The sequence below is a fragment of the Penicillium cinerascens genome (genome assembly GCF_028974065.1).
Source record: "Penicillium cinerascens strain IBT 15544 chromosome Unknown contig_9_segment0_segment0, whole genome shotgun sequence".
Lineage (NCBI taxonomy): Eukaryota > Fungi > Ascomycota > Eurotiomycetes > Eurotiales > Aspergillaceae > Penicillium > Penicillium cinerascens.
Genome location: NW_026695296.1, coordinates 1,040,254 through 1,066,906, shown reverse-complemented (window position 1 = coordinate 1,066,906; position 26,653 = coordinate 1,040,254). Strand labels below are relative to the sequence as shown.

The following is a 26,653-nucleotide window of genomic DNA, read 5'->3' as shown; positions in this document are numbered from 1 at the left end:
AACGCTTGTTCCCTTCTTTCGCAGCCCCAAAGTTATTCAGCGTTGGCCTTTTCTGGTCTAGCAATTCCTTTAAAGGGCTCGTACATTTCGTTTGCCGTTCTATCTTTTCATTCTACATTCTTCTCTCATTGCCCTTTGACATTTGTTCTTTGCTCGTTCAATATCTCAATCTTGTGACCAGTAGCATCCAACGCTCTTAATCTTCTCTCAGTCCGTCTTACCTTCCTCACTCTCATTTCTGTCTACTTTGTCTCCATCTTCTTCCACTTCCTCCTCTTCCTTCTCCCATTACCTACCCGGATAATTTCCTGAACATCTCATCTTTCCGGTTATCACCACCTTCCTCACTCTCATCAGAAGCCATGGCGATCAAGACAGAACTTGATGATACCAGGTTGGCAGACCCAAACTTGCTTGAAAAAATCGACAAACTATTCGCCTGCAATGTCGGTGAATACATCAGTCTACCTCAGCTTGTCGTCGTTGGTGACCAGTCGAGCGGAAAGAGCTCTGTCCTGGAAGGCTTGACCAAGCTCAGCTTCCCACGAGACAGCGGTCTCTGCACTCGTTTCGCGACCCAGATTATGTTTCGGAGAGACGTCAAGCTGGAGAACCGCGAGATTTCTGCATCAATCATTCCTGCATCAGGCAACGCAGACGATGATCAAAAGCTTAGAGCTTGGAAGGTTTCTGGTTTGGAGACTCTCGGCGAAAAAGGCTTTGTTCAAATGATGAGACAGGTCCATGAACTCTTCAACCTCTCTGATTCCGACAGCGATGGAAAGCCGACATTCTCCAACAGCGTCCTCCGGCTCGAGATTTGCGGCCCGCAGGAGAACCATCTGAGTGTTATTGATGTGCCGGGAATTTTCAAGAATACAACCCCCGGCCGCACCACGAAGAACGACATTCTACTGGTCAGAAATATGGTTCTTCATTACATGAAGAACCGTCGCTCCGTCATGTTGACCGTTGTGCCTGCAAACGTGGACATTGCCACGCAAGAAATCATTGAGATGGCGAAGGAACTTGACCCCGAAGGTGAAAGAACACTGCGCATTCTCACCAAGCCTGATCTTGTGGACAAGGGAGCCGAAAACAATGTGATAGATCTAATCGAAGGCCAAGTGAACAGCCACCTTGGGTGGGTGCTTGTGCGGAATCTGGGACAGCAGGAACTCGTTGATGGCAATAACGATCGAGACACTATGGAGAGGCTGTTTCTTCAAAAAGAGCCTTGGAATCGTCTACGTGCTGAGAATTTCGGTATCAAAGCATTGAAGAACCGCCTCCAAGAAATTCTCGCGTCTATCGTCCGCCGCGAATTCCCATTGGTACGCTTGGAAGTTACCAAGAAGTTGAAGGAGACAAGGAAAGCTCTTGAGACCCTCGGAATTGAGCGACAGACAGCAGAACAGCAGCGCATGGTTCTTCTGGACATTATCTCAGTTTTCCAGGAGATTACGCAGCAGGCGCTCACCACAAACTACAGTGTCCACGACGTCTTTGACACGGATGAGGATTTTCGCTTGGCCACTCTAGTCTCAAATAGGAACATAGCGTTCTCAAATCATGTTCAGAAATGGGGCAATACGTTCTCGTTTTTTGCAAATACCCGGGCAGAGAAGGAAAACTCAGGGGTCGACACACCACCAGAAAAAGAATGGACGGTATCAAAGCCTGTATCTGAGGCATCAAGTGCTGCGTCCGAGGAATTGGGAGATACATCCGTGGAACCCGGGATGGGGGATGGGGCTGATTTCATACAAAGCCGTAGGATCCAAGAAGACGATACTTTCCTCGAAATCCTACATGATACAGCCAGGGTCCAGGCATCTCAAGATGGCATTGAGACCTGGATCGAAAGGGTCCATCGGGAGGCTCGTGGGTTCGAAATCGGGACGTTCAACTACACCTTGTTGTCAACGCTGATGAAGAAACAATCTGCGAAATGGCTTGACTTGGCACAGGGATACATCAGTGATGTCATCGCTATGGTCCATCGGTTCATAAATAAGGCCCTGCGAGCTGTCTGTGGTGACAGCACATCTGGTGATAGCAGGATCTCTACCAATATCCTCGCCCTCCTTTGGGACAACCTGATGGATAAGTATCGACAGGCTACCTCACAGGTTGAATTTCTGTTGAGCATCGAGCGCGAAGGAATGCCAATGACACTGAACCACTACTTCAATGACAACCTCCAAAAGTGCCGGCAAAAGAGACTCAAGGATCATTTGGCTTCCAAGGCGATATTTGTTCATCCTCATGGAGACGTGGCCCGAATCTCCGATGTCCTTTACCATGACCATATGGATAATGCTCAGCATACCATCCGAGATATCCATGACATCCTCGAATCATATTACAAAGTGGCTCGAAAGAGGTTCGTCGATAATGTTTGTATGCAGGCAGCGGATCGTTTCTTGGTGACGGGGCCGGCGGCTCCCATGAAGTTGTTCTCGCCGTCGTGGGTAAATAGTCTTTCCGATGACAAGCTGGAGGAGATTGCTGGGGAGGATATGAAAACGAAACGCAGACGTCGACAGCTGCGAAAGGAAATTGAAGAGCTGGACGCTGGTAGGAAGGTCCTCCTTGCCTGATCATGAAAATGGGTGAACACAAGTTGCCGGCTATCTACGATGATCGCAGTGAAAGATTATTCAATAGCTTGGTTGTCGTTTCAAATCCAATTGGGCTCCTAGAGCTCTAAGGGAGGAACTCGTTAATGATTTTTACGCCTACTCGCACGCTTCTCTTTCAAAGTCCCTCAAACGTTGCCTTCTCGTAAGTCTGCTCAGTGAACCGGTTAGATAGCGATGCTCTTTCCTTTTCCTTCTTCTTCTCCTTCCCCTTCCCTTCTTTACTCGGACTTTTCATCCCAGCCATCGAAAGAGCGGATCAAATCTAAAAGCCAGGTTAATGGTACGTCATGAAAGAGCCAGAGTGAAACTTACCGTAATACAGCATCAGTCCCTCCAGGTGAACATCCAGCCGGATCCGCTCATCCACAGTGTGGATATTGAAAGTACCGCCAGCACGCGAGGGGCTCCAACGGTAGATGTTTTCTGAGAGAGACCAGTAGAAGCGCGTGTCAGTGTTTCCCGTCATAATATCACCGGTCACCACGACGGTCGGGGACGACTCGGCCTCCGACTTGACGAGCGGGTTGGAGTGCGACTCAAACACACTACGAGCAACACCGGCAAAGCGGGCCCAGACCTTGGACGAGAGCGGATCTGACGGGGAGATCGGGGCCGGGGACAGGGGCTCATTGAGAGGCGACAGCGTCAGAGTGCGGTCCCCTTCACCACCGAAGAAGTTGTCCTTGCTGCCAGCAACACCGGGGAAGTTGATGTCCAGGGAGACATTGTGATTCTTAGCGATGGGACTGATGATTCGCACCGCACGCTCGCGCAGCTCGTCAGGCGTCATATGCAGCGCCACGCGGTAGTTCACGACGGCTGAGACCTTCTCCGGAAGAGCGTTGGTCTTGACGCCGCCGCGGATCAAATCAGCTGCCTGCGAAGTCTGCAGCGTGTATCGCACGGCCGGGCCACGCGATTGAGCCACGGCCTCGCCAAGTGCTTCAGCGTCACCTTTGGCCAGCTTGTCGGCCAGCCAGGGCTCAACGTGTGAAGGCGAGTACCGGGCCTGACATTCCAGCATACCGTACGACGGATGCGAGGGATCCAGACGGGGAGAGAACAGCTCCTGACGCTCGAGCTCGTATAGAATCTCAGCCATGATGCCGATACCCGTGTGCGAGGGCGGGATCGAGCTGTGGCCGCCCGGAACAGCCAGCTCCAGGACAAGGTCCAGGCTACCTTTCTCGCCAACGCCAGGAAGAGCATACACCACCTCGTCGGATTCGCCCTCGAGTGACTGCAGTCCCATACCACCCTCGTCGAGAATAAAATCGAAGCTATCCTTGCCGTACTTCTTCTCCAGTTCTGGAGCAATCGAGCCCGCACCCAGGAACCCGTGGGACTCCTCGTCAAAGCCGAATGCAAACAGAACGGTGCGCTGCGGGCGCCAGTCCTGGCTGAGCAGCTCCTCGACGGCTGACATTAGGCCGATGAGCACGTTCTTGCAGTCGCTGGAGCCACGACCCCAGAGCCATTCGCCGTCGAAGTGGCCCTCAAATGGCGGGTAAGTCCAGTCGTTTGGGTCATCGATCGGGACTACATCCTGATGGGCCATGAAGAGGATGGGCTTTCGGGTGATGTCCTCGCCCTCAAAAGTGTAGACCAGACCGAGTCGGTTGATATGGTCGATCTCGGCCTTCGCGTGCCTACATTAAGGTTACCATCTCGCTGAATCCTCCACTATTGATGGGAACATACACTAGAGGGAACATCTCTTTTAGCAATTCCTGGAACTGCACAACCGGCTCGAAGGCATCGTCATACGGGTCCTCCATGAAATCGCCGACGACTGTGGGCACTTGCACGGCACGTGAGAGCCGCTTAGCCTGGCGGGTTCGGAAAGCACCGTCATTGAGGAACTTCAACGATGACTGAAGTCCATCATCAGGAGCAGCGACCTTCGGTGCCTGCGGGCACGTCTCTCGGCCGGAGAGCTCGGCAGAGTTGCGTGATAGCTCGCCAGGAAAGAGAATCTGTTGCGCGGGGATGTTCAGCGCGAGAGCGGATGGCAGCGAGGCCAGTCCGAGGAGGTTGAGAGGCTTCATGGTCTAACTGAGTGTCCTTCGACTTCTATACCCTTCAGGTCCTTACACTAGAGGTAAGTTCCCCGCGTGGCATATAAGTAGTCGGGGTTATCTCCAACTATCTTATCTTCCCCTCTTGCTCGGCTGGCGGCCGCTGCCGCCGCTTACCCCAAAGGGCAAGTTTTGGCTGGCGTTTGCCGATAGGTCGGCTATCCATGATGTACGTGATTTGTACCATACACACGATATGGGAGAATGGCGAGGCTGCAATCGATATTGAGACTGTCCCGAGTCGTACAGATCTGAGCCAAGTAAAGCGTTCCTGGGACAGGTGGATGGGGTGGAACCTCGGGAAGGGGCTAAGAAACGTGGAACCGTTGACACGCGACCGCAGGCCAAAATAAAAAGCTACAAATTCAAGATGCTCAGCAAAGGGGACCTCGGGAGAGCTACGAGCCATTTATCGCCACCGAACGAAGCTTCTCACTCAGCTTACGAGTCGATCACCAAGGGGGCAGCTCCAAGGGCAGCTCCAAGGGGGATCCTTGAAAGTGCGGAATTCCCCACGTACGAGCCATGAAGCCATCCCCGAACGAACCAAGAGGCGCGACAGCGGAAGAGCGGAGCTGGGTTTCACCAGTGACACATGCGGCGTATCACCTCGTCCGTCAAAGGAGCAGCCTAAGCAAGGATCCACTCTGGGGACGATGACCGGGGCGATCAAGACCAGGGCCATCCAATGAGGCCTCCACCCCTGGCCGGATAGGTTCAATAGAGGATTTGTTTAGTGTTTCAGGGGTCCGATCAGGGAACTTCACGATGTCATCGTTCCCGTTTCAACTCCACAAATTAGCGCCGAACGGATCTGTCAGTTCTTTAGACTGGCATATTTGACGCTGTTTTCCTCTTTTCTAAGTTGCTTCTCTTGCATCCTTCGTTCCACCCGCATTCCGCATACTCGACTATTATATCCACTCCTTCGTTTCCTTTTTTCGATCTACCTGTGTCACCACTCGTTACAATATGCATCCTCAACAACTACTCGTTACTCTCGCGCTCACCTTGCCGGCCTTGGCGAGCTCCATTTCCCAACTTGGCTGCTACTCTGCAGTCCCAAACCTCAAAGATGGAGCCGAATACACCTTCCAGTCCCAAGGATATTGCGAAGACAAGTGCCAAAGTGGCGGTTTCCGCGTCGCAGCTCTGACTGGCGGCACCCAATGTCTTTGTGGAAACGAGCTGCCTCCAAAATCGGCCCAGATTGACGATGCTAAGTGCAATGTCAAGTGCGCTGGCTGGCCCGAGGACGACTGTAAGATTCCTCAAACTTCATTGCCATTGAAGAAAAAAAAAAAAAAAAAACCCCTGATCGGAGAAAGCTAACATCTGACTTCTCAGGCGGCGGACAGGATGTCTACACCGTCCTCAGCACCGGCGATTACACCGAAGTCTCCGGCTCCAACTCCAGCTCCATCTCCGACGCCGGGTCTGGCGACGACTCAACACCTGCCACCGCCTCCACAGCCGCCGGTGAAATCATCGTCGCCCCAACAAACGTCAACCCTACATCCGTGCCAACCGGTATCCTGACCGCACCGGCTTCCATGATCTCCAAGGCCAGTGCCAGCGTCATGGCCTCGAAGTCTGCCTCTGCGGCCGTCACCTCCGTGACCACCAGCGCGTCGGCATCACCCACCCTGAACGTCGCCAACTCGCTGCACGCCGGGTCGTCGATCATCGGCGCTGCGATCGCCGGGCTTGGTCTGCTCCTGTAATGGGACGATCGGCTTGTACTGTACTCCATGCTCGGGCCCTGATTCTCCTGGGAGATAGAGGCTCTAATTGGTGATAGACTGATCCGCTGGCGGGTCTCCTTCAGTGTTTGCGTTTGAAGGACTGCTGGATGGTGCTCTACATTCGTTTTGAGATTCCCGGTGAACTTAAACTGGGCATATACTGCGAAATGGACTTCGATATCCTTTTCGGTACAATATACAAATTCAGAAGCATAACTAGTGTATCCCTCAAAGCTGTACATTGAGACTGAAGTAAAAAAATAATTATCGTAAAAATATTGATAGCGAAGAAGCGAAGAAGCGAAGAAGCAACACCATCGTGTCTCCTTATATGTCCTGTCCAAGGGGTATCGTAAAGTATCAAAAAGCAACAACGCGATGAGACAAAATGAGTGAAGGCGGAGGGAAGAAAAAGAATTCTTCATCTCCCTTCTTCATTTTGCCACTTTTTCAAAGTTCTTAGGAAGCGGCTCTCCCCGATTTGTGTAGTCTCTTCTAATATTCCGTGCCCGGTCTTTCAGATTGACCTGAGTGCGACCTGTAAACATAGGGCCTCCGTGTGAGTCTGGACAAAGGCCATCTTCACGAAGGATCTTTGACCAGGAAGTCCCGAACTCCCCGACCAGATGGATGAGCCGCTGGTTCTGCTCTTCGGTGAACCTATTGGTGCGCTTATTGTTGTTCTTCGGCCGGGCTGGCCTCTCGGTATCTTGTCTGTTTTTCTGCGGCCAACGCTCCTGGGTCGCGGGCGGTGGTGAGCTGGGTTGTGTGGAAGCAGGTCGCTGGGCCTGACTGGACGCGGTCAAGGCTTGTTGGAGCTGATCCGCCGCCGGGGAATGGTTGCTTGAATCTCTCCGCATTCGCTTGTCGACGTGTGTTTGGTGTGGTTTCTGTGCTCGCCGGTGTGCTGGATCGATGCTGCGTTCGTCACGGACGAAAGGCTCATCAGAGTCAGAGTCGTCGGAATCAATACGGGGTCGCTTGAGTGTGCGTGTGCTGGTGCTGGTGGGAGCTGCGACTTCCTCGCGGGGCCTTTGTGCGCTCGGGGGGTTGTCGTCGACGCTCTCACCCCACGAAACTCTGGTGGCATTTGCTTGTCGATCGATGAACGCCCGGGGCTGTGCTGGCTGTGGTTGGCTCCGGACGAGCTCGTTCCACTTGTCTGAAGCCAGCTGTGGTGACGACCTCTGATGCTGGGAGCCTAGGTGTTGGGGGCTCTGGTGCTGAGCTTGACTCGAACGGGCGAAGTAGAGGTCCCTCGGGTTGGTACGCTTAATGACGGGACTGGCGGTCACTTCAGCTTCGGTTTCCAGTGTGTTGAGGTTGAAACTCTCATCTTCATTGCGAAAGTTCAAGTCCTGATCCTCAGAAGCGATGCTTCCGGCAGGTGGGTATCTCGGCTGAGACGAGTCCGGCTGAGGAGATTGAGGGACTTCGTCGCGAGTCCGCGAGGCCGACATGTTGAAGCTTGGGCGCTCACTTGTAGTAGATAGTCGGCTCGCATGTTGGGACTCCAGGTGTAACAGTTCTTGCTCATGACGTTCTGTCTCCTTGCGCTTCAACTGATTCATACTGCGTTCGAGCATGCGCAATCTGGGTTGCGAAGTTAACAAAACCATGAGAAATTGAACTAGGGGGAAGGGGGGAATACCTTTTGTTGGGTTTGCGTTGTTCTGAATGCTTCAATGGTGGCTTTTCAGGACGACTGGCTTGGCCGGAAAGGCCGAAAGGCGTTTGAGGAGATGCAGGGGGAAAAGAAAGATTGTTCTCGCCGAGAGGTTCCCTTGTTTGGTCTCGCGACGCGATGCTTGATGTCTGACGTGGAGGTTCGCGGGCCTGCCGTGCTGGAGTCTCGTGCACCGAACGATCAACGGAGACAGAAACAACTGACTGGCGAGGCTCGGGAGTTTCACGAGATGTCCCGCTCCCGCGACGCTCGATCTCATTCCTCACCAAGTCATCAACCTCGTCGATTTTTGGTTGCTGCTGCAAGTCGACCTTGATTTCTTTGTCTCGGGTGTAAATAAAGCGTGCAGTGCGCTGAATGAAACGCGTCCATGACGCGCTTTTCAAATTTTGGATTTGAGTAGAGCCATCCTCGGCAACCAGGTCATACTCCAGTTCGCCGATACGGTCAACCACATCTTCCTGGAAGCGATCTGGAAGACGTCCATTTTCATCCTCGAAAGTATGCGCGAGTTTGAATCCCCGAAGGAAGCCCTGTTCGGGCTTTGAATCCACGTCCTCAAGCGCCAGCTCATCATAAAAGACCCCCCTCAAGATGGACTGCGGGTCAAAGTCCTTTTCATTTTGACGTCTTTCCAACTCCTTGATGAAGTACTGTGTGCGAATTTCAAGTGCGAGCTCAAACGTCTGCTTCTCAGCAGTGCTAGCGCCAATAGGCTTGACCTGAGATCTCTTCACTATAGCATCCAGGAATGGTGCGGGAAACTGACTCTCCAGTCTTTCGATCGCATGCCGAGGAGAGTGGGAGCCAATGGTTGCCAGAAGCACGTCGAGAGCCAGTCGTGCACAGTTGGCCTTGTGCAGAATTGGTGATGGGCTCCATGGAAAAGCAGTACCTTCGGGATGCACCGAAGGAATCAGCTGTTTAATTTGCTCAACATCTATGAAGACTTGTCTGCTAAAACCCTTCATCGCACTGATGAGCTTGTGGGTAGCTGGTTTCAGACGTTTGCTTTGCGTGCTCATTGGATTAGTGAGGCGCTTTGCGGCGTCCACAATATCTCTTGGATCAGAAGCATTGGAAACGAACAAGTCCATCAATCGAGTGGCAGCAGACTGAAGATCAGAAAGTTCATCAACCATGACGATGGGATCGGCCTCGCCATCTTCAAATGACGAGTCCTGTGGCAGGAAAGTGGTGCCGGAGATATTGCTGTTTCCCTCTGGGTTTCCTGGCGACTCCGGGACCACTGAAGTGCTATACTTGGATGCAGGTGTTTCCTCCGCCACCATGCTCAGTCCTAAAAAGGTCAGAATATTTCTTTCCTCGCAACAGCATCATGCGTAGCAAAAATGAGTCATGGTCGACAACATGCAGGATAACGAATGTGAAATAATATCGGTGTAATCACGGATACCATACACAACAGTGGGTCAACAAGTTCATGGATCCAGTACGGTCGCATGATTTGCCAAGACTGAGGGGCAGGATGAAAGATGGTAACACTCACGACTGCTGCTGGCTTTCGCATTAGCAGAATCTTGCTTTGCTACATTTCTGGGTGCAACTCCTGACTGGTCATCGAGTTCCCGACTCTGACTTCTGGTGACGCGATGCGGAGGCGTGGACCTGGGGACCACAGCGCGTGCCATCTGGGCGGTGTACCAAAGCGGCCGCTCTGTATACTCCACGCGTTGTTTTTATCCTCTCCCAGATGGGTTATTTTGGTATTGAATGGATTGGGAGATGACCATACGCGTCGGCGACGGTTGATAAGAAGTTGACACGAGTATGGCTCACGGGGTTGTTGTTGTGTGGGACATGCGGGAGACCCTAAGATGGCTGGGCTAGTAAGTCATGTGACTGGGCTAACATTCGGATTATATATTATTCCGAAGCAAATCACTACCGTTTACGGGAAACGTGCTATGTAATATTTTATGCCTCAGGCATAACCCTAAAACCTAGACCCTAATTACGTAAGCAAAAAAGGGGGACACCGTACTGAGCACTGACCTACGCACCCCACTGAGGTCTCAGTAGGGCGCTACTGACCCCGAGTTCTGACCCTAACAGACACGTCTGTACAGACTCACCCAGACGGCTCATGTCACCTGCCACTTACTCCTGCGATCCCTGCCATTTTCACCCGCTTTTTCACCCTTCAGGTAATCCCAGACCAGGTCGTTCTGTAAAGCTCCATTTCCCAGTCTTGCCACTACTAGTCACTATTGTGTATTCGCCTTTGGTCGGAAATCATGCGAACAACTCCTTTCGATGTGATTCCAATTCCTGTATTACGATAAAGGTCACAAAAAGATCAACCAGAATCATGTCTCAAATATCATATTCATTGTAAACTTGTTGGCCATTTCGTGGACCAGGCACGGTATTATATCTATTGAAACAATGCTATGTCACAGGCTGATTTACTTGTACACCGAGGGAAAGCAACCACCCAAAACCGTAAACAATCAAGACAAATTCAACCGCCCAGATGATGCTCTAAAGAAGACCTTCAATCAGATAGATAATGCCGAACAAGAGGAATGCCGTTGCACCACCAAGTGTGACTGCCATGAAAATTAGCTTGTGAATGGAACAAAAGACCTGAAGATTGAATACATACCAACACGCATGCTGACACGACCAGCGATGGCACGTCCGCCGATGACGGCAGCGGCAGTACAGATGCCGTGGCCGATGGTCGCTCCAATCGTCACCCACCAGTAATCCTGACCGGCAGCCATGGCGATGGTGGCGATTTGACTGCGGTCACCCCATTCACCGAGGAAGGTCATGGCGAACGTCTGCACCCATGCGGGGCTGAGAAGAAGTGAGAAAAGATTGCTGACGCCGACCATGAGATCGTTCCAGCGCTGCTGGGGACGGGGCGACGAGCCACGCGAGGAGGATGAGGAGATGCTCTCAGGGGGTGAAGGCAGACGGTTAGCCGAGCCGCGTGACTTGGGACGACCTCCAACACGGCCAGCTTCCAAGTTGTGGGGAGTGACGGAGGAGCGGCGACGGCCCAAGCGCAGCTGCTCCTGTTCCTTTTCCTCCAGCTCTTGTTCGACCTCGCGCATCTCCTCTCCAACGCCCTCGTCGGGTGACATCTCGCGACCTTCCTTGAACATCTTTGCACCGAAGATTAAGAACAGGATAGCGGCCATGAATTTGGTGACAGACTTGGGGATCAGCGTCGGAACAGCATGGCCCAGAATGGCGGACAGAACGGTCATGACAGCCAGAGCAGAGAAAGCGGAGGTAAACACAACGAGGCGGGGGTGTCGCATAGCCATGAGTGCTGCAACGAGGAAGGTCTTGTCGCCAATCTCGGAGACAATGATCATGGTGAACGAAAAGAGGAGGGAGTGGAGTCCGTCGCTGGCTTCCATCGTGGTTGTGCCTTGTCCGTGGGTACTCGATGAGCCGGGATGCGAGCCCGAGCTTGAGCCAACCGAACCATGCTCAATGGCGAGAGGGTCGGCTTTGGCCTGGGAAGGCGACTTGGGATGGGGAATATCATGTGGCTTTTGAGGGAGATCGGCGGGTTTCTGTAGACGATCAGTATCACTAGTTCTGGCGGTTCCCCCTAAAATGGATTCATACTTCCAGCATGCCCAAAGTTCGGGCGTCTTCAGCAGTGCGACCGTCAGTCCCAGTTGCACTGTCGCTGTTCGATGGCAGCTTCTTCTCCTCACTATGCGGCAGGGGAGGAGCCTCCTTGGGGCCACCGGGCACCTTTTCCGCATTGTATTGGTTCTCCTTCTTTTTCTCGGAAACACCACCCTCGGTACCCCGGGTACCTTCTCTTGGACCCGCACGGTTGGGGTCGTCCATCACACCGCCGTTGGAATGTGGGATCATTTTCCCTTCTTCAGTGCTGAGGTGCTCCGACGACGGGAATTTGGAGTCGTATTTCGTCGATACCAGGTCAATATCATCACTGCCTTTGGCACTCTTTCGGTCTCGCTCTGCGCCGGTTTCTACCCACGGGCCTGCGTGCGGCCTTCCGTCTTGTCCGTCCACCGGGACGTCCTGCGCTCCTTTGGCGGCATTGTTGGAAAACGAGTCAGGATCCACGTAGCGCGAGGTAAGGTCATAAGAGCCTCGTGAGGCAGAAGGGCTCGGTCTGCTGCTCGGTGTGATGTCTACCGCTGCAGAAAGGGCGGGAAGAAGGAAAAGGATCAACGGGGAGGACAGGTGGATCTTCATCGTGAACGGCGGGTTTCTACCGCAAAACGAGCGACACGCCGGTGATTCCGGTCGGAGGTTTTAGATCTAGAGAGAGATTGGTCTGTCGTGTGAACTGGGATGTCGTGGCCGGAATTGGCTCGAGGTGTTGAATTTGAACGACGCCACGAAAGCAATACGCGAGCAGGCAACGGAGTTCCACGCGCGGGGCCGTCGGGCAAGTCGTGGTCGGAAAGTGCAAAGAAGATACGAAAAAAGAAATATTAAGACCGAGTATCGAAGAAAAAGGAACGAAGAGAAGATGTAGCGGACGCAAAGAGGCCGTTATGTTGATGCTGCATCTGCAAAGGGGGGCCACGTGACCCCTCACCGCAAGCGGCGTGAATCAACGTGGCGCTGATTGGCGGGTCTACACTTCGTCTTTGATATTACGATCGTGATGTGAAAGAGTAGTTGATGGAGACGCAATTTATGCCATCTGAGTACTAACCTACCGACCCTTCCCCGTGACTAATGAATCATCATGAATCGGTTTTTCTAGCTGGAACGATCCCACTGAAAGTACCGAGCTGGTGCCCCAGAGCCAGAGCCCCAACCAGGTCTAAAAGCCCCAATCCAAGAAACTCGAAAAAGCCTTCTCTGCTCATGCCATCGCGTCCGCGAAAAACCACGTTTCCGCACATTGATGCCGAGAACATTAGTCGGATGGGAACCGAGACATGGAGCCACTGGTTGTCCTTGATTGGCATGTACGAACTCAGAAAATAAGGCAGCATAAGCGTGCAGCTGACGAGGCCGAGCAAAGTATTCGTGTCGGCAATTCGGAGTGTTGAAGGGTCTGGAACCAGTAGTTCTCCGACCGTATTTCGGAAAGGGACCGTGCGAAATATTGTGACGTAAAGACCTAAGCCGAAAATGGATACGCTTGTGAAAAGGGTATGGGTAGGAAGGTTAATGGAACGGAAAAAGAAAAGTCTGGGACTCATGTCGCTGTTGATATTTAGACCAGTATGTCAACGGAATCTGGAGCTTCTGCGGTTTACAAAAATAAATGATCCAAATAGCGGGGGCCTCGAGCTTTTAAGTTGAGCGCAAGTCATGTGCGCATGGTAGTCCCGAAAACACGAAGTTTTAACTTTGCGCAGAGAAAACGAAACCATACCAAGTGAATGCTGATGGGACTTGTAAGTAGCCCGAGCAAATGGTAGAAGTACTCAGTAGTACAGCAGCAGCACGACCATGGTCATGTAACAGGTAGATATACTGTACGCCGGTAGAATGACCTAGACAGGGCCCCTTAAAAAGGGGACTATTCCGCGCTGCTTATGATGCAGTAATTGGACCTTGGGCCTGTTTCCAAAGCTCGGCCCCAAAATTGTACCGCCTTTCTTCTGCTCTAAATGCAGCTGGTGCTGAAAGTTTCTTTTATGGTTAGCCTGGAGAAGCTTAGAGCCCTGCATGCCAAGCAAGAGGGGCGCAACCGAGTCTGACGTCCCCAACCTCAACCGACCTGGACAACAGAAAACACAGAACAAAATTGGAACGATTTGTAAATCCTCTTAAAGTAGGGTCAGACGGAGGATTACCATATTCACATGTCAATTCTGGCTCACACGGTTCACAGCTGACAAGGAATAGACCGACAGACATACATCACTTCCATCACCACCCAGCTTTGCCGCCAATGGTTGATGCCCCCGGGCGTTCGAAACCATGTCGCACCTGCAGGCGGCGCAAGAAGGGAGTAAGTGTTCCAGAGCCGCACGGAACGCTCCGAGGACCAGGAAAAACCAGGAACTATACAGGAATGTCCCGATTAACTACCAAGCAGTGTGATCTGCATGACGGCGGCTCGACACCTTGCGTCGATAAGCCCGTCAAAGCTGCAGTTAGAGCGCAATTACCTCTTGTCTTTATGCAAAGACTCGGGTTTTGCACCAATGCGCCAGTTCATGTCAAGTTTACAGCCTCAAATGTTTGGTGACTTGAACAAAATTGATCCAAAAACCATTGATATCGGCCGAATCCAAAATACAAAAGCTTTGACATTGCGGCAATCTCGGGTTTCGACTGTTGCATGAGCCATCAAAACCCCCATATAACTGCTCAAATTCCCCGTCCTTTGTAGTATCACCGCGCGAAGGCGTCATGTGGCACAGATAGGTATCGGCTTTTAGTTGGATAGATAAACCGATCATTCGAGACGATCACGGATCAACAATGGATCGCAGACCATGACAACACTTGCAGTTCCGAGCACATGGACACGTAATGCCAAGCTTGAGGTAAGACAAAGTTGACACCGGAAGTAATCGATTTCCAAGCTCCACCGCGGGGTCGGGCAACTGCAAAATGACGGCAGCCACCGGCCACGCGCGGTCAGCTGAGATGACTATACCTAAGACAGGGAGATCATCTGAACCAAAAAAACCCCCCCCCAAAAAACAATACATACCCATTTCCAAACAGGAGAGAAAGGGGCATAGCGTGTTGCTAGAGCGGGAAAGAGGGACGTTGCATACCAACCAGAATCCGGGGTCAAGGGATGCTTGGCGCGGTTTCCGGAATGGCCGCCTGCATTCGCTTTAGCTTCACCGCGCCCGATGACCATGAATGAGCCTATGATTTTCACTGTGCGATCGCCTTATCTTGCGCGGAAAGGTGGATCCGGAGGGTTTGACTGGACCAGGAGCACGCCCACATACGCCATTGTGCTTAGGAGGCAGGTCCGGCCGAAAACGTGCGCCTATCGGACTCGGATATTGTTAGATGCAGTCTGTGTATGCAGAGTTTTGTCCCGCGGTGGGCCACCCTTCATTGTGCTTGAGGACCCTCAAATCCACGCATCACACAATTCTGGGCGTGATTGAGAATCATCGTCAAACGAGAGTCCACAAGGTGTTGAGCGGGTTATCTCACGACTCACCGCCTGAACGGTGGGGAGCTCCGGGTTGGCCACATGGGGCCGCCGATCCCATGGTTATCTTTGCATTTGCCCGTGACAGACTCGTCTCTCTTTCCAACTGACTCTTTATTACTCTTGGCTCTCCCTGACCTCTAATATCTGCTGGCTGCCTTGCCCTCTCTCTTGGCCTCGAATCCCCCAACATTAAGCTATGCCTTGTATTTCTTCCCGCTTGCCGCTGCTTGGGTTCTATCGTAAGCGCTGATTGTTTTCGGCCCTGCGTCACGACTGATCCCCGAGGCAACTCAACATACATCAACACACATACCCTCGCATTCACATCTGGGAGGTCTTCGTTTCCGTTGGCTGGGGTTCGAGATTTATCGGTCCACGCGTTTGGCTGGATCCGGGCACATTTGGCGTCTAAGATAGATGTGCGTCTTCTGTCTAGTTGTTCCGTCGGAACTGCCATGAAGCGTGTATGACAGCTTCACTAATACTTTCCCCTCCCAGTTTGCTTCCTTCCTACCCGATACGTGCATACACTGCTTCTGATTCTTCGACATGGAGTCATCCGAGGACTCTACGCCATCCGTGACGGACGAGAGAAAGAATCGGCATAATACCCCACCGCGCTGGAAACGATTCTTCGGAGGAAGTTCGCAAGAAACTCCAGAGGGCAGCGATGAGCCCACGTACCGTGCAAAGTCAACTCTGGGCATTCTCAGTGACCGACAGACCGACGAGGTACCTGGTAGGTGACATCCATTGAAGATCATCAATATGAGCATGGAGCTGACATATGCCCTGGTGATTTCTTATAGGAACAATCCTTCTTCTTTCAGCGGATCGCAATGAACCACTGGGTATGAGACATCAACCAGAACGCCTGTCGACCTCGTCAATCCCCTCTACCAACCCGCCTTCGCGCTCCTCTTCCCGATCCAGGGCACCTCCCCAGCGGAAGAAAACGGCCGATGGACAGATTTTGCTGGAACCACAGCCCGATGACTCCGTCAATGACCCGCTCAATTGGCCTGTGTGGCAGCGAGATGGTGCATTGATCTCTCTTGGACTTTACTGCTTGATCGGAGGAGGTATGACACCTATCTTGGCCGCAGGATTCAGTAGCGTCGCAAACACCTACGACGTCTCCAAACAACAAGTCGCTCTCACCACTGGTCTTTACATGTTGGGCCTCGGTATAGGATCCGTGATTATGTCTCCAACTGCCATTCTTTTTGGAAAGCGCCCTGTCTACCTCCTCGGAGCGATACTTTTCGTACTCTCCGCAGTCTGGTGTGCACTGTCTCCCAACTATGCGAGCTTGGTGGTCGCTCGCATCTTCCAGGGTATTGCGGTCAGCCCAGTGGAATGTCTACCCTCTGCCACCATTGCCGAAATCTACTTTCTCCATGAGCGGGCATATCGTGTCGGCGTCTACACGTTGTTGCTACTAGGTGGAAAGAACCTTGTCCCACTAGCTAGTGCTGCCGTGATTGCAAATCTTGGATGGCGCTGGGTGTTTTGGATCGTTGCCATCATCGTTGGCGGGTTCTTCTTCTTGCTATTCTTCCTCGTCCCGGAGACCTTCTGGGATCGGACTCCCCGCCCTCGCACTCGTCGCTCCCGCAAGCGCCCCGGAGCCCATCGCACCATGTCTGATCTTGTTAGCCACGGATTCCACCGGGGCCGTCAACCGCCTGTCCCGCCTCCCGACGAATCGACGGAGCCAAAAGAAAACAGAGAGGATCATCGACACACCAGGAAAAACAAGAATGCGCACGTCGGGTTTGCCGAGGATGAAGCTGACAATGAGAAGCAACACCTCGATGATAGAGCAACCTTCGATACCTCGCAGACATCCGCAGCTGAGGAATCCATTACTACACCACCCGCCACCCCGGCCGTGGAGAGAAATGACGGCCTTGCTCGCCCGCCCTTGGCAGTCATCTCGCCTTCAAGTCCAAGTGACATGGAGGCCGGTCGGAACGAAGCTCTCTCGCCAGCGCGCAGTGAATCACACTCACCCGGGGCCATCACCGGATCCATGCACTACACGAACCGTCTACGCGATCGACCAAAAATCAGATATACCCAACAATTGAAGGTGTGGAACGGGCGAATCGCCAATGACTCCTGGGTGAAGGTTGCAATTCGACCTTTTATCCTATTCGCCTACCCGTCCGTTCTGTGGTCGACGGCCGTTTACTCACTTTCCGTCGGATGGCTGATCGTGGTGTCCGAGTCCGTCTCCGTCATCTACGAAAATTCCGACCACTACGGCTTCACTGCGCTGCAAACCGGTCTCATCTACATCTCACCGTTCATCGGTGGCTTACTTGGCACCGCCGTGGCCGGCAAAGTGTCGGACATGGTTACGAAATTCATGACCCGACGTAACGGCGGCATCTACGAGCCCGAGTTCCGTCTGGTGATGGCAATCCCCATCGCCCTCTCGACCGTCATCGGATTGATGGGCTTCGGCTGGAGTGCACAGCTGATGGATGCGTGGATCGTGCCCACCATCTTCTTCGGCATGATCTCATTCGGCTGCTGTCTTGGTAGCACAACCGCGATTACCTTTTGTGTGGACAGCTACCGCCAATATGCCGGCGAGGCGCTGGTCACATTGAACTTCAGCAAGAGTATGTTTCTCCCTCTTTTCCTATTCACGGCCATATCTAACGCGGAATCTAGACGTGCTGCACGGCCTCATCTTCTCCCTTTTCATTGTGGACTGGATTCAATCCGATGGCTCTCGGACGGTGTTCTTGGCGATCGGCGGGATCCAGATCTTCTTCTTGCTCATGACCATCCCGATGTACATTTACGGCAAGCGGGCTCGCATGTGGACGGTTCGCAAGCGCTTGATGGAGCGATTTTGATCTGCATGTTCGGAGATACGTTTGAATCTTTTTATTTTTTTTAAATTTTTTTTTTGCATATGAAAGGCGCGTTTACATAGACATAGAATGAGACAAGAACTATTCTATCTTGATACGCAAATTGGGTTCGTAGTTGTTGGAATAGATGGCCAAATACGCGGTCAACGTCCGCGGTGAGCGACGCGTCAGTGGCGCCTATTTCGATGTAAGGGAACCATCACCGGCATCAGCCACCCGTATGAGGAACATCATCTGTTTCACCACCCGAGCCCTACGGCATTCCAGAGCCGCGTGGAATAGTCATGAAAACGACCATCATTCGATGTCGTTCGATTATAGAACGAGTGGATGAGGTTTAATTTCGTGTACCGTACACATCATGTGCAACGCGGGTCTCTTTGCCACCGCCACCGACGGAGGGAATGCGCCATGAACCAAGCTCTGCAAATGAGTGGCCGAGGGGCGTTCCACCGACGCAATGGGCTACATAGCGGGCGCTAGACTACCCGATCTGGAAACCTGCGCTGTGACGTGCGGGCGTCAAGTGGTATAGTTCGACTGACATCTTTGTTGACAGGAATAATCGTTTGACCTCGCTGGGATTGTGTGAGCGATGGGGATGATCGGTGATTAGTAATGTCCAACGAGAATGCATACATCCACGTCTCCACCGGGTCAGTTGTGCCTGAACGCTTGTTGTGAAATGATTGGCATCCGAGTCCCACCGCGCCACTTGTTTCGTCCACAACACACAGCCCACCGACGCCCATCCACGACACAATCCCACTCGGGGCGCCGATCAACACAGTCCCTCCAATGGCAGCCCCAATTCGTTTCTCCCCCCGGCAGATGCACAGATTTCCGCTCCTCTTCAGTCCCGCGGGCAGGGAACGCCCACCCAATGCGGCGGTGGAGCAAAGGGTGCACAGCCGATCGCGTTACAAAGCACGAATAGCTTCCCGGAGCTAATAAGATCGTCAGGACTCTTTTCCCCCTCTGTCTCCACTTGACATTTTGCGATTCTGTGGCGCCCCTTCTTCTCCTTCTCCTGGTGGGCGGTGGGGATCCTGAGTTTGTCCACTCACTTTTCCTCAAAAGATCTCCGCTCGATGACTGATCCTGTTGCGATTGTCGCCTACTAACAACGGCTGCCCCTTGTCCAAGCTCTTTCTCTTCATACTACTTTTGTCCCGATTGAGCACCCTCGAACTATCGTGATTGCGACAGCCTCCTCCTGCTCTTGACAACCCGCAGTCTGAGGATGCACCACTGCATCCAGTCTTCTCCGGAGCTAGCGGCAAAATATGGAGGCTTCCTCTAGAACGCAGCAGAGCGTTGATCATAGGGCGGATCGCCGGGTGAGAGAACTCTTCCGCTACTATCACCCGGCCGGTGTTCCTAGCGTCGTCCCGTCATGGCTCCCGTCAGGCGAAGGGTCTAGCAGGTCCGGTAGCTCAACCGGATCCCCAGACACACTACTTGTACCTGACGATTCGGGGGGCTCCAACAGCAGTGCTACTTCACGGCCCTCTACAGCGTGTGGACCGGAGGCCCTGATCTTGGGATCATCGAACAATACCTTGACGTCTTTTTGTCAACTGGCTGCGCTGCGACTCGATGTGGAACGTGCGATGATTTGCGTGTTTGACCGAGACACGCAATATATTCTGGCAGAAGCTACTAAATCTGTGAATCTCAATGATACTTCTGTCCACAACAAAAATGATGAGCTTTGGCTCGTATCTAGTGCGAGTAAGAGGGCATGGAAATGCTGCCAGGTAAGTTAGGAGTGAGCTTGCTGAATCTCGATATGACCGAACCCCACTCGTCTCAAATCGCCTCGACTTTCGTGTGTTTGACAGTCTGTAATAGGACACTGCTGCATTACCACCTTCGGATCGCGAAACTCCCACCTACCATCACCTCGTGGTGAATGACCTGTCCAAGGACGAGCGATATGAGAAATCGCCCTTCGTTACACATGCTCCGCATTTCCGATTTTTTGCCGGGACTCCCTTGACGACCGAGAACAGAATCAACCTGGGATGTTTATTCGTATTGGATACAAAGCCACGGGACGGACTGGGGGAGTTGGAAAAAGATACATTGGGATCTTTGTCCTTTTTGGTGATGGATTATATGAAAATTTGTCGCCAAGCCTCGGAGGGTCGTCGAGCTGCCCGTCTTTCACGGGGACTGAGCTATTTTGTGGACGGGAGCTCAAGTTTCGTGAACAGCATTGATCCCTCACGGGCCGACAGCTGCCCACCCTTTTCCGCGACTCCGCCCTCGACTTACAACCGTGTCAGTGCAATGGATGAGTACCAGGGCAGCAACAGCCAAGACAACGCATCTCAAGTGGCATCGCGAAATCCACGGAATGACCACGGCAGCAACAGTCAAGATAATGCATCTCAAGGCCCGTCGAACAGTCCGCCAAACGACCGTTCACTCAGCAATGACGCTCGCTCTTTTAGTTCTGGCCCTTATGACATGAAGTACGACAACACAACGTCCGGCGGACAAGGAACGTCTGGAGTCGGAAGCTCATTGCCGGAGTGGATTACCAGCACTAGTCGCAATCGACTTCCCCCAGATGATTCACACGGAAACTCTTGGTGTTTCCGCCGAGCTGCAAACTTGCTCCGGGAGAGTCTTGATCTGAGTGACGATGGCGGTGTTCTTTTCCTGGAGGCAACACAGACCCCTTTGATGGACGGTGAAAGTGGCAGTGATTGCTCCATGAGCGACAACAGTGGCCCTGCCACGGTCCTATCGATGTCTACCAACGACGACCCCTTTGCTCCAAGAGCCGGTTCCATGGCTGCACCACCGGCCAGAGTGGATCGTACATTCCTGCGCCAACTCCTTAGACGCTACCCTCAGGGCAAGTTGTGGTCCCTTCACCGTGACGGATTGATTTCGACCTCCGACGACGACCAACCACCCCGCGATAACCACATTTACACTTCTGCAAGCCCGTCACCACCCGGCGGCCCACGTCTCGACTTTAAGAAACCACTAGGCAAGCGGCGCAAGGCGCCGGAGAATTCAATGCTCAACCAGTATTTCCCTGGAGCGACGCAGATCATGTTTGTCCCGCTGTGGAATGCTGTCAGTTCGCAGTGGTTTGCAGGCTGCTTTTGCTGGACGACTGTTGAGACGCAAGTCTTTACCTCTGCCGTTGAGTTGAGCTCCGTCCTTGGATTTGGGTCCTCTATCATGGCCGAGTACAGCCGGGTCGAGTCGCTGATCGCAGACCGGCAGAAAGGTGACTTCATTGGCAGTATTTCACATGAGCTGCGCAGTCCATTGCACGGAATTCTAGCCGCGGCTGAGTTCTTGAACAGCACCAAGCTCGATGAATTCCAAGAGTCGTTACTCGAAACCGTCAATGCCTGTGGCAGGACTCTGCTCGATACGATGAACCAGGTGCTCGACTTCAGCAAGGTCGTCTCCCTAGAACGAACGTGGCGGTTGATGAAACGAAAGAAAGAGTCTCCGCTCGACTTTAAAGGGACGGACAGATTGGCTTCTCATCTCGACACTTATATTGTGACCGATCTGTCCATTCTGGCCGAGGAGGTCGTGGAGGGTATCACTTTGGGCCTTGCGTACGGGCAGAATTCCACCGCAGCAGCCGACTTGCCAGTTGTGTTGTCCCAAATCCCACCCAAAGCCTCGACATCCCGGAACGTGGAAGTGGTTATCGATATTGCCCATCGTGATTGGGTTTATCGCACACAGCCCGGCGCCATCCGGCGAATCATCATGAACATCTTCGGAAACGCCATGAAATACACCGACGAAGGTTGTGTCACTCTGAGTCTCGAGGCATCGAGTCATTCTGAAGGACGATCTCGGAGGCAAGGTCTAGAAGATTTGGTCACGTTGACGGTGACGGACACTGGTAGAGGTATCTCGGAAGAATTCTTGCGTGACCGTCTCTACACACCTTTCGCACAGGAGAATTCGCTCGCCGTGGGAACAGGACTGGGACTTTCTATTGTCAGAAGCCTCGTGAAGGCACTAAATGGTAGCATTCGTGTCCGCAGTCGTCCCGGCGAGGGCACCATCGTTCGAGTGTCTCTACCTTTGGCCCGCCCCGTCGGTGAAGAACATCCACCTGTTGAGCCTCATGGTCATCAAATCCAACAAAGGGAGATACTTGAGCAAACCCTTTCACTTCGCGAAACTTACCCCGGTAGACGTGCCGCCATCTGGGGCGCCGACCCCGACAATATTGCACATAACCCCACGTGGGCTGACATTGGGCGGTATCTGAGGGAATGGTTTGGCGTTGAAATCGTCCCATGGCCAACCCATTTGCCGTTGGACATGCTCATTGTGGAAGAAAACGAGCTACCCGTGCTTCGCGAAACTGGACTCTCCGCAACCTTGCCGTCTCTTCTTATTCTCGGCAACAAGTCCTCGGATTACAGTAGGGCTAAGTCAGAGTGGTTACCTCTTGCATCTTCTGTCGATGTCATCCGTCGCCCATGCGGTCCTCATAAGCTGGCTCGGAGCGTGATGAAATGTTTCCGGAACTCACGCTCGATCGTCGTTACCCCGTCGACTGTCATCCATAATCCCATGGATATGGTCATCCGAACACCGCCAATTACTTCTGCTATCACATCTCCTATTGCTACATCCTTCGACGGCTCTCTTGATACGGATGTGTGTCAGAAGCAAGGGGTCCGTAGCCGGTCAACTTCGGTGGCATGTACCTCGCCTGATGCACCTTCTGTTATCTTCTCACCGCCGGAGGTCATTGCAGCGACTCCTCCACCGCCGCCTCTGGGAGAGAACAATACTCAGTCCACGCGGCTAGCTCGGGTCCTGGTTGTTGATGACAACCGCATCAACTTGAATCTCATGATGACATTCTTGAAGAAACGCAATCTGATCGAGCTGATATCTGCGGAGAACGGCAAGTTGGCCGTCGAGGCCGTCGAGCGTATGTCAAGTGGCTTTGATATTATCTTCATGGATATTTCAATGCCCGTCATGAACGGCTTCGAGGCCACTCGTGCAATCCGCGCAATCGAGCGAGAGCGTGACGGCTGCGGGCCAGCTATCATCATTGCTCTTACCGGACTGAGCAGCTCGCGTGACGAATCTGAGGCCCTTGCCTCTGGCGTGGACATGTTCCTGACCAAGCCGGTGTCTTTCAGGGAAGTCTCGCGGCTGTTGAATGAGTGGGAGAAAGATGGGATGGAGAAAGAACGGAGGCAAAAATGACTTGATCTAACTTCCACCCTTTCCAAATCCCCCACCCCCGACGTAACTCGCTTCGGATCACATCTTACTTCAGTGTCCTCACCCTTTCGCTCTTCTCTTTCTCATCAAAATACCCAGGACACATTCACATTCTCTTGAATTTGTGGAATGCCTGCTTTTACGTAATGAGTACTACCCCGTCATTGACCTGCCTGACTACATGATCATGTTAATATAACATCGTCTATAGTCAATCCAGACAATGCACGTATTGCAATTTTTTTTTTTCATTTTATTGACCCTGTATACACAGAGGTCGCATGTTCATACAGTTGGCTTGTACACGCTTTTGGCGTCTTTTTGCATGATATCCGAACGACATCGATGTGTCTATCACGGCCTGCACCCTGGGCCTTTTTTTGGTGATGACATGATTTGAACTACCCCTGCGGGGATTCCTGTACACGACTTGGGATTTGTGTTGACGGCGACGATGGCCGTGATGCTACTTAATCAATAAAAAAATACGTATTATGAATCTAATTAATATTGCTCCAGACCGTAGGTAAATTATACGCTAATTCCAAGGCTAAGGCACGGCCCATATTTTCTCGTGTCCAAGCTCAAGTGCTGCAGGGGGTCACCTTACTCGTGACCAATAGGAACGGGATATGAAGGCGAAGCTAGTTTAGCCAGGTTAGCCGACCTCGAGGGAGCTTCCTCCATTGGCAAATAAAGCGAAGTCTCACGTCACTTTTGGAGCTCCCGATGATTCACGCGTGCCCGCGTCCACTTTGTACCATGTGATATTTTTATCCACGCAACGCTCTGGCAGTTTTCTATTCCTTGCAGCCATTCCAACCGAATCATTCTTTAGCCCTGGACTACCATCCTTTGCGAGTAATTTCTACAGAACAGAGATACTTTCATATTAGTTTCATCTCACTTGGCGTGTGGGGCGATAATTCACTGACGCCGGACCTTAGGCGCCCAGGGGTCATAGCACCCATGCCACACCAGGCAGCAAGCGAGCTAGTCCGTCATTGACTAGATAAATACCTCTCGGAAGACCCCTCCCCTGTGCTGAGGTGTAGAAAAAATTTGAACTGGATTTGGCGTATATCAACCTACTCCCTCGGAAGAAGCCAGCATGACTTTAATTCAGGAACCAAAGGTCAAGTCTTTCGAGACGCGCCTATTCATCAATGGCAAGGTCAGTATCATGGAAATAATCCTTTTGCGTTATTATTTCATACTAAGTCTCGTTTAGTTCGTGGAATCATCGGATGGGCGGAAATTCGACCTATCTTCACCGGCGACAGGTGAAAAGTTTGCAGAAGGTACAGCTAGTCAGACGCCAGATATTACGCATGGCAGCCGCTGATTTACTTGATGCTAGTGTCGGAAGCAAGCGAAGATGATGCAAACGCAGCAGTTGCTGCCGCTAAGGCTGCTTTCCCTGCATGGTCAGCCCTTTCTCCCGCCGAGAGAGGTGTCTACTTCAAGAAGCTGGCTTCATTGATCATTGAATCCCACAATGAGCTTGCTGAACTGGAAGCCATGTCGATGGGCCGTCCTGTGTCAATTTACTTTGAGTCGTACGCGGCCGCTGAAACATTGAATCATTATGCGGAGAGCGGTTATCAGGCTCTCGGGACGTCTAGCTTGAACACTCCTGGCTTTGTGAATATGACGATGCGCCAACCGTATGGCGTTGTCGCTGCCATTATCCCTTGGAACGTCCCCATTTTGTTCTTGATCGGCAAGGCTGCACCTGCATTGATCACGGGCAACACCGTGGTTATCAAGAGCAGTGAGAAGGCTCCATTGACGGTAAGAACACCTGGCCACCCGTCTTAGAAGACGACCGAGCTGACGAAGTTAATAGTGTGCCAAAATTGCTACTCTTGTGGAGAAAGCCGGCTTCCCCCCTGGTGTCATCAACATCATTTCGGGCCATGGCCAGATCTCCGGCAACGTCCTGTCCCATCACATGGATGTGCGCGTCATCAGCTTCACGGGTTCAGGAAGAACTGGTCGCATCATCCAAGCCGCAGCAGCCAAATCGAATCTGAAGAATGTGATTCTCGAGCTGGGAGGCAAATCCCCAGCCGTGATCTTCCCAGATGCCGACATTCAGAAGGCAGTGGAGGAAACGAAACACAGTATCCAGTGGAACAGTGGACAAGTCTGCATGGCAAACTCCCGAATCTACGTCCACGAGTCCGTCGCCTCCACGTTCATCGATCTATTCCAGAAGAGCTTCGCCAAGATCAAGAGTGGGGATCCTCTTCTTCCCGACACAAACCACGGGCCACAGGCAGACCAAATTCAGTTCAAACAGATTCAAGCTTATATCGAAGAAGGAAAGAAGGTGGGCAAACTTTCCATGGGAGGCGAGCTTTCCGATAGCACGAATGGCTTCTTCGTTCCACCGACAGTGTTCCTCGAAACGCCAGAGACCGAACGAGTGATGAAGGAAGAGATTTTCGGACCTGTGGTTCATATTAACACTTTCCGTGACGAGGACGAAGTTGTTGCCAAGGCTAATGATACCGAGTTTGGTCTCTACGCAGCGGTTTATACCAAGGATATCAACCGGGCTCTCAGAATGGCGAAGAAGCTCGAGGCCGGGAATGTTGGTGTTAACTGTACTAGTCCCACTGTTGCAAAAGATCTGCCATTTGGTGGATACAAAGCTAGTGGACTTGGAAGAGAGGGTTGGACTGTCAGCATTGACAATTTCCTGGAGACGAAGACCGTTCTTATTAGAGTTGAGGATGCCTAGTTAACGGCAAAAACCGTGGTATTGAATGCATCAATGTTTCACATATCCTTCTAAACTGAGGAACTTGCGAATTTCCTGGTAGTGTTTGATCCACCGGAATGTCCCTTATCCTTTCCACACCGTCCACAAACATCTCAACCTCCTTTCATGCCCAGAATAATCTTGTCCCTCTCTCCCAAAGCTTTTTATCGTAGTTCAACTTACTCCCCAGACTAGGATGTCGGATTATATTCTTTCAGTGCCGGTGTTGCCTGGGCCCACCCTGCACCTATTGACGATGGACCATCCCATACTTCACGGGAGCGGTCTCAGGCTCAAACTTCAACTACGGCCATGCATCGTAAATTTGGGTTTCATCCATCCCTTGGGGCATGCACAACTAATGTACGTTCTTTCAATATAGGATACCTAACGCCCCTTTCCTTTTTCACAAGGATCAAAACGAAGTGCAGCAGACACTACTCGCCACTCTCGGTACAATTTGTATCAGATGGGTG

At 52.3% G+C, this 26,653-nt stretch overlaps 8 protein-coding genes across 8 annotated transcripts; 5 read left to right on the top strand and 3 right to left on the bottom strand.

The window, feature by feature from the left end:
• Window positions 1-362: 362 nt before the first annotated feature.
• On the top strand, window positions 363-2,603 carry N7498_007245 (dynamin family protein; the record flags this gene model as incomplete). The annotated part of the gene is made up of 1 exon (XM_058454307.1): window positions 363-2,603. The coding sequence occupies one exon, from the start codon at window positions 363-365 to the stop codon at window positions 2,601-2,603; it is 2,241 nt and encodes a 746-aa protein (XP_058306556.1).
• Window positions 2,604-2,863: 260 nt separating this feature from the next.
• Window positions 2,864-4,693, bottom strand: cps1 (Gly-Xaa carboxypeptidase; the record flags this gene model as incomplete). Its single annotated transcript, XM_058454306.1, has 3 exons — window positions 2,864-2,907; window positions 2,958-4,294; window positions 4,347-4,693. The coding sequence occupies 3 exons, from the start codon at window positions 4,691-4,693 to the stop codon at window positions 2,864-2,866; spliced, it is 1,728 nt and encodes a 575-aa protein (XP_058306555.1).
• Window positions 4,694-5,695: 1,002 nt separating this feature from the next.
• Window positions 5,696-6,447, top strand: N7498_007243 (WSC domain-containing protein; the record flags this gene model as incomplete). Its single annotated transcript, XM_058454305.1, has 2 exons — window positions 5,696-5,984; window positions 6,071-6,447. The coding sequence occupies 2 exons, from the start codon at window positions 5,696-5,698 to the stop codon at window positions 6,445-6,447; spliced, it is 666 nt and encodes a 221-aa protein (XP_058306554.1).
• A 455-nt stretch (window positions 6,448-6,902) lies between these two features.
• Window positions 6,903-9,447, bottom strand: N7498_007242 (telomere repeat binding factor family protein; the record flags this gene model as incomplete). Its single annotated transcript, XM_058454304.1, has 2 exons — window positions 6,903-8,061; window positions 8,120-9,447. 2 exons carry the CDS (start codon window positions 9,445-9,447, stop codon window positions 6,903-6,905), a joined length of 2,487 nt encoding a protein of 828 aa, XP_058306553.1.
• A 1,213-nt stretch (window positions 9,448-10,660) lies between these two features.
• N7498_007241 (TMEM165/GDT1 family protein) lies at window positions 10,661-12,373 on the bottom strand (the record flags this gene model as incomplete). The annotated part of the gene is made up of 3 exons (XM_058454303.1): window positions 10,661-10,728; window positions 10,785-11,712; window positions 11,768-12,373. 3 exons carry the CDS (start codon window positions 12,371-12,373, stop codon window positions 10,661-10,663), a joined length of 1,602 nt encoding a protein of 533 aa, XP_058306552.1.
• Window positions 12,374-15,821: 3,448 nt separating this feature from the next.
• N7498_007240 (putative MFS transporter) lies at window positions 15,822-18,145 on the top strand (the record flags this gene model as incomplete). The annotated part of the gene is made up of 3 exons (XM_058454302.1): window positions 15,822-16,011; window positions 16,082-17,905; window positions 17,958-18,145. The coding sequence occupies 3 exons, from the start codon at window positions 15,822-15,824 to the stop codon at window positions 18,143-18,145; spliced, it is 2,202 nt and encodes a 733-aa protein (XP_058306551.1).
• Window positions 18,146-19,449: 1,304 nt separating this feature from the next.
• Window positions 19,450-23,389, top strand: N7498_007239 (uncharacterized protein; the record flags this gene model as incomplete). The annotated part of the gene is made up of 2 exons (XM_058454301.1): window positions 19,450-19,923; window positions 20,018-23,389. The coding sequence occupies 2 exons, from the start codon at window positions 19,450-19,452 to the stop codon at window positions 23,387-23,389; spliced, it is 3,846 nt and encodes a 1,281-aa protein (XP_058306550.1).
• A 1,129-nt stretch (window positions 23,390-24,518) lies between these two features.
• On the top strand, window positions 24,519-26,156 carry N7498_007238 (aldehyde dehydrogenase family protein; the record flags this gene model as incomplete). Its single annotated transcript, XM_058454300.1, has 4 exons — window positions 24,519-24,581; window positions 24,639-24,708; window positions 24,768-25,201; window positions 25,257-26,156. The coding sequence occupies 4 exons, from the start codon at window positions 24,519-24,521 to the stop codon at window positions 26,154-26,156; spliced, it is 1,467 nt and encodes a 488-aa protein (XP_058306549.1).
• Window positions 26,157-26,653: the final 497 nt, after the last annotated feature.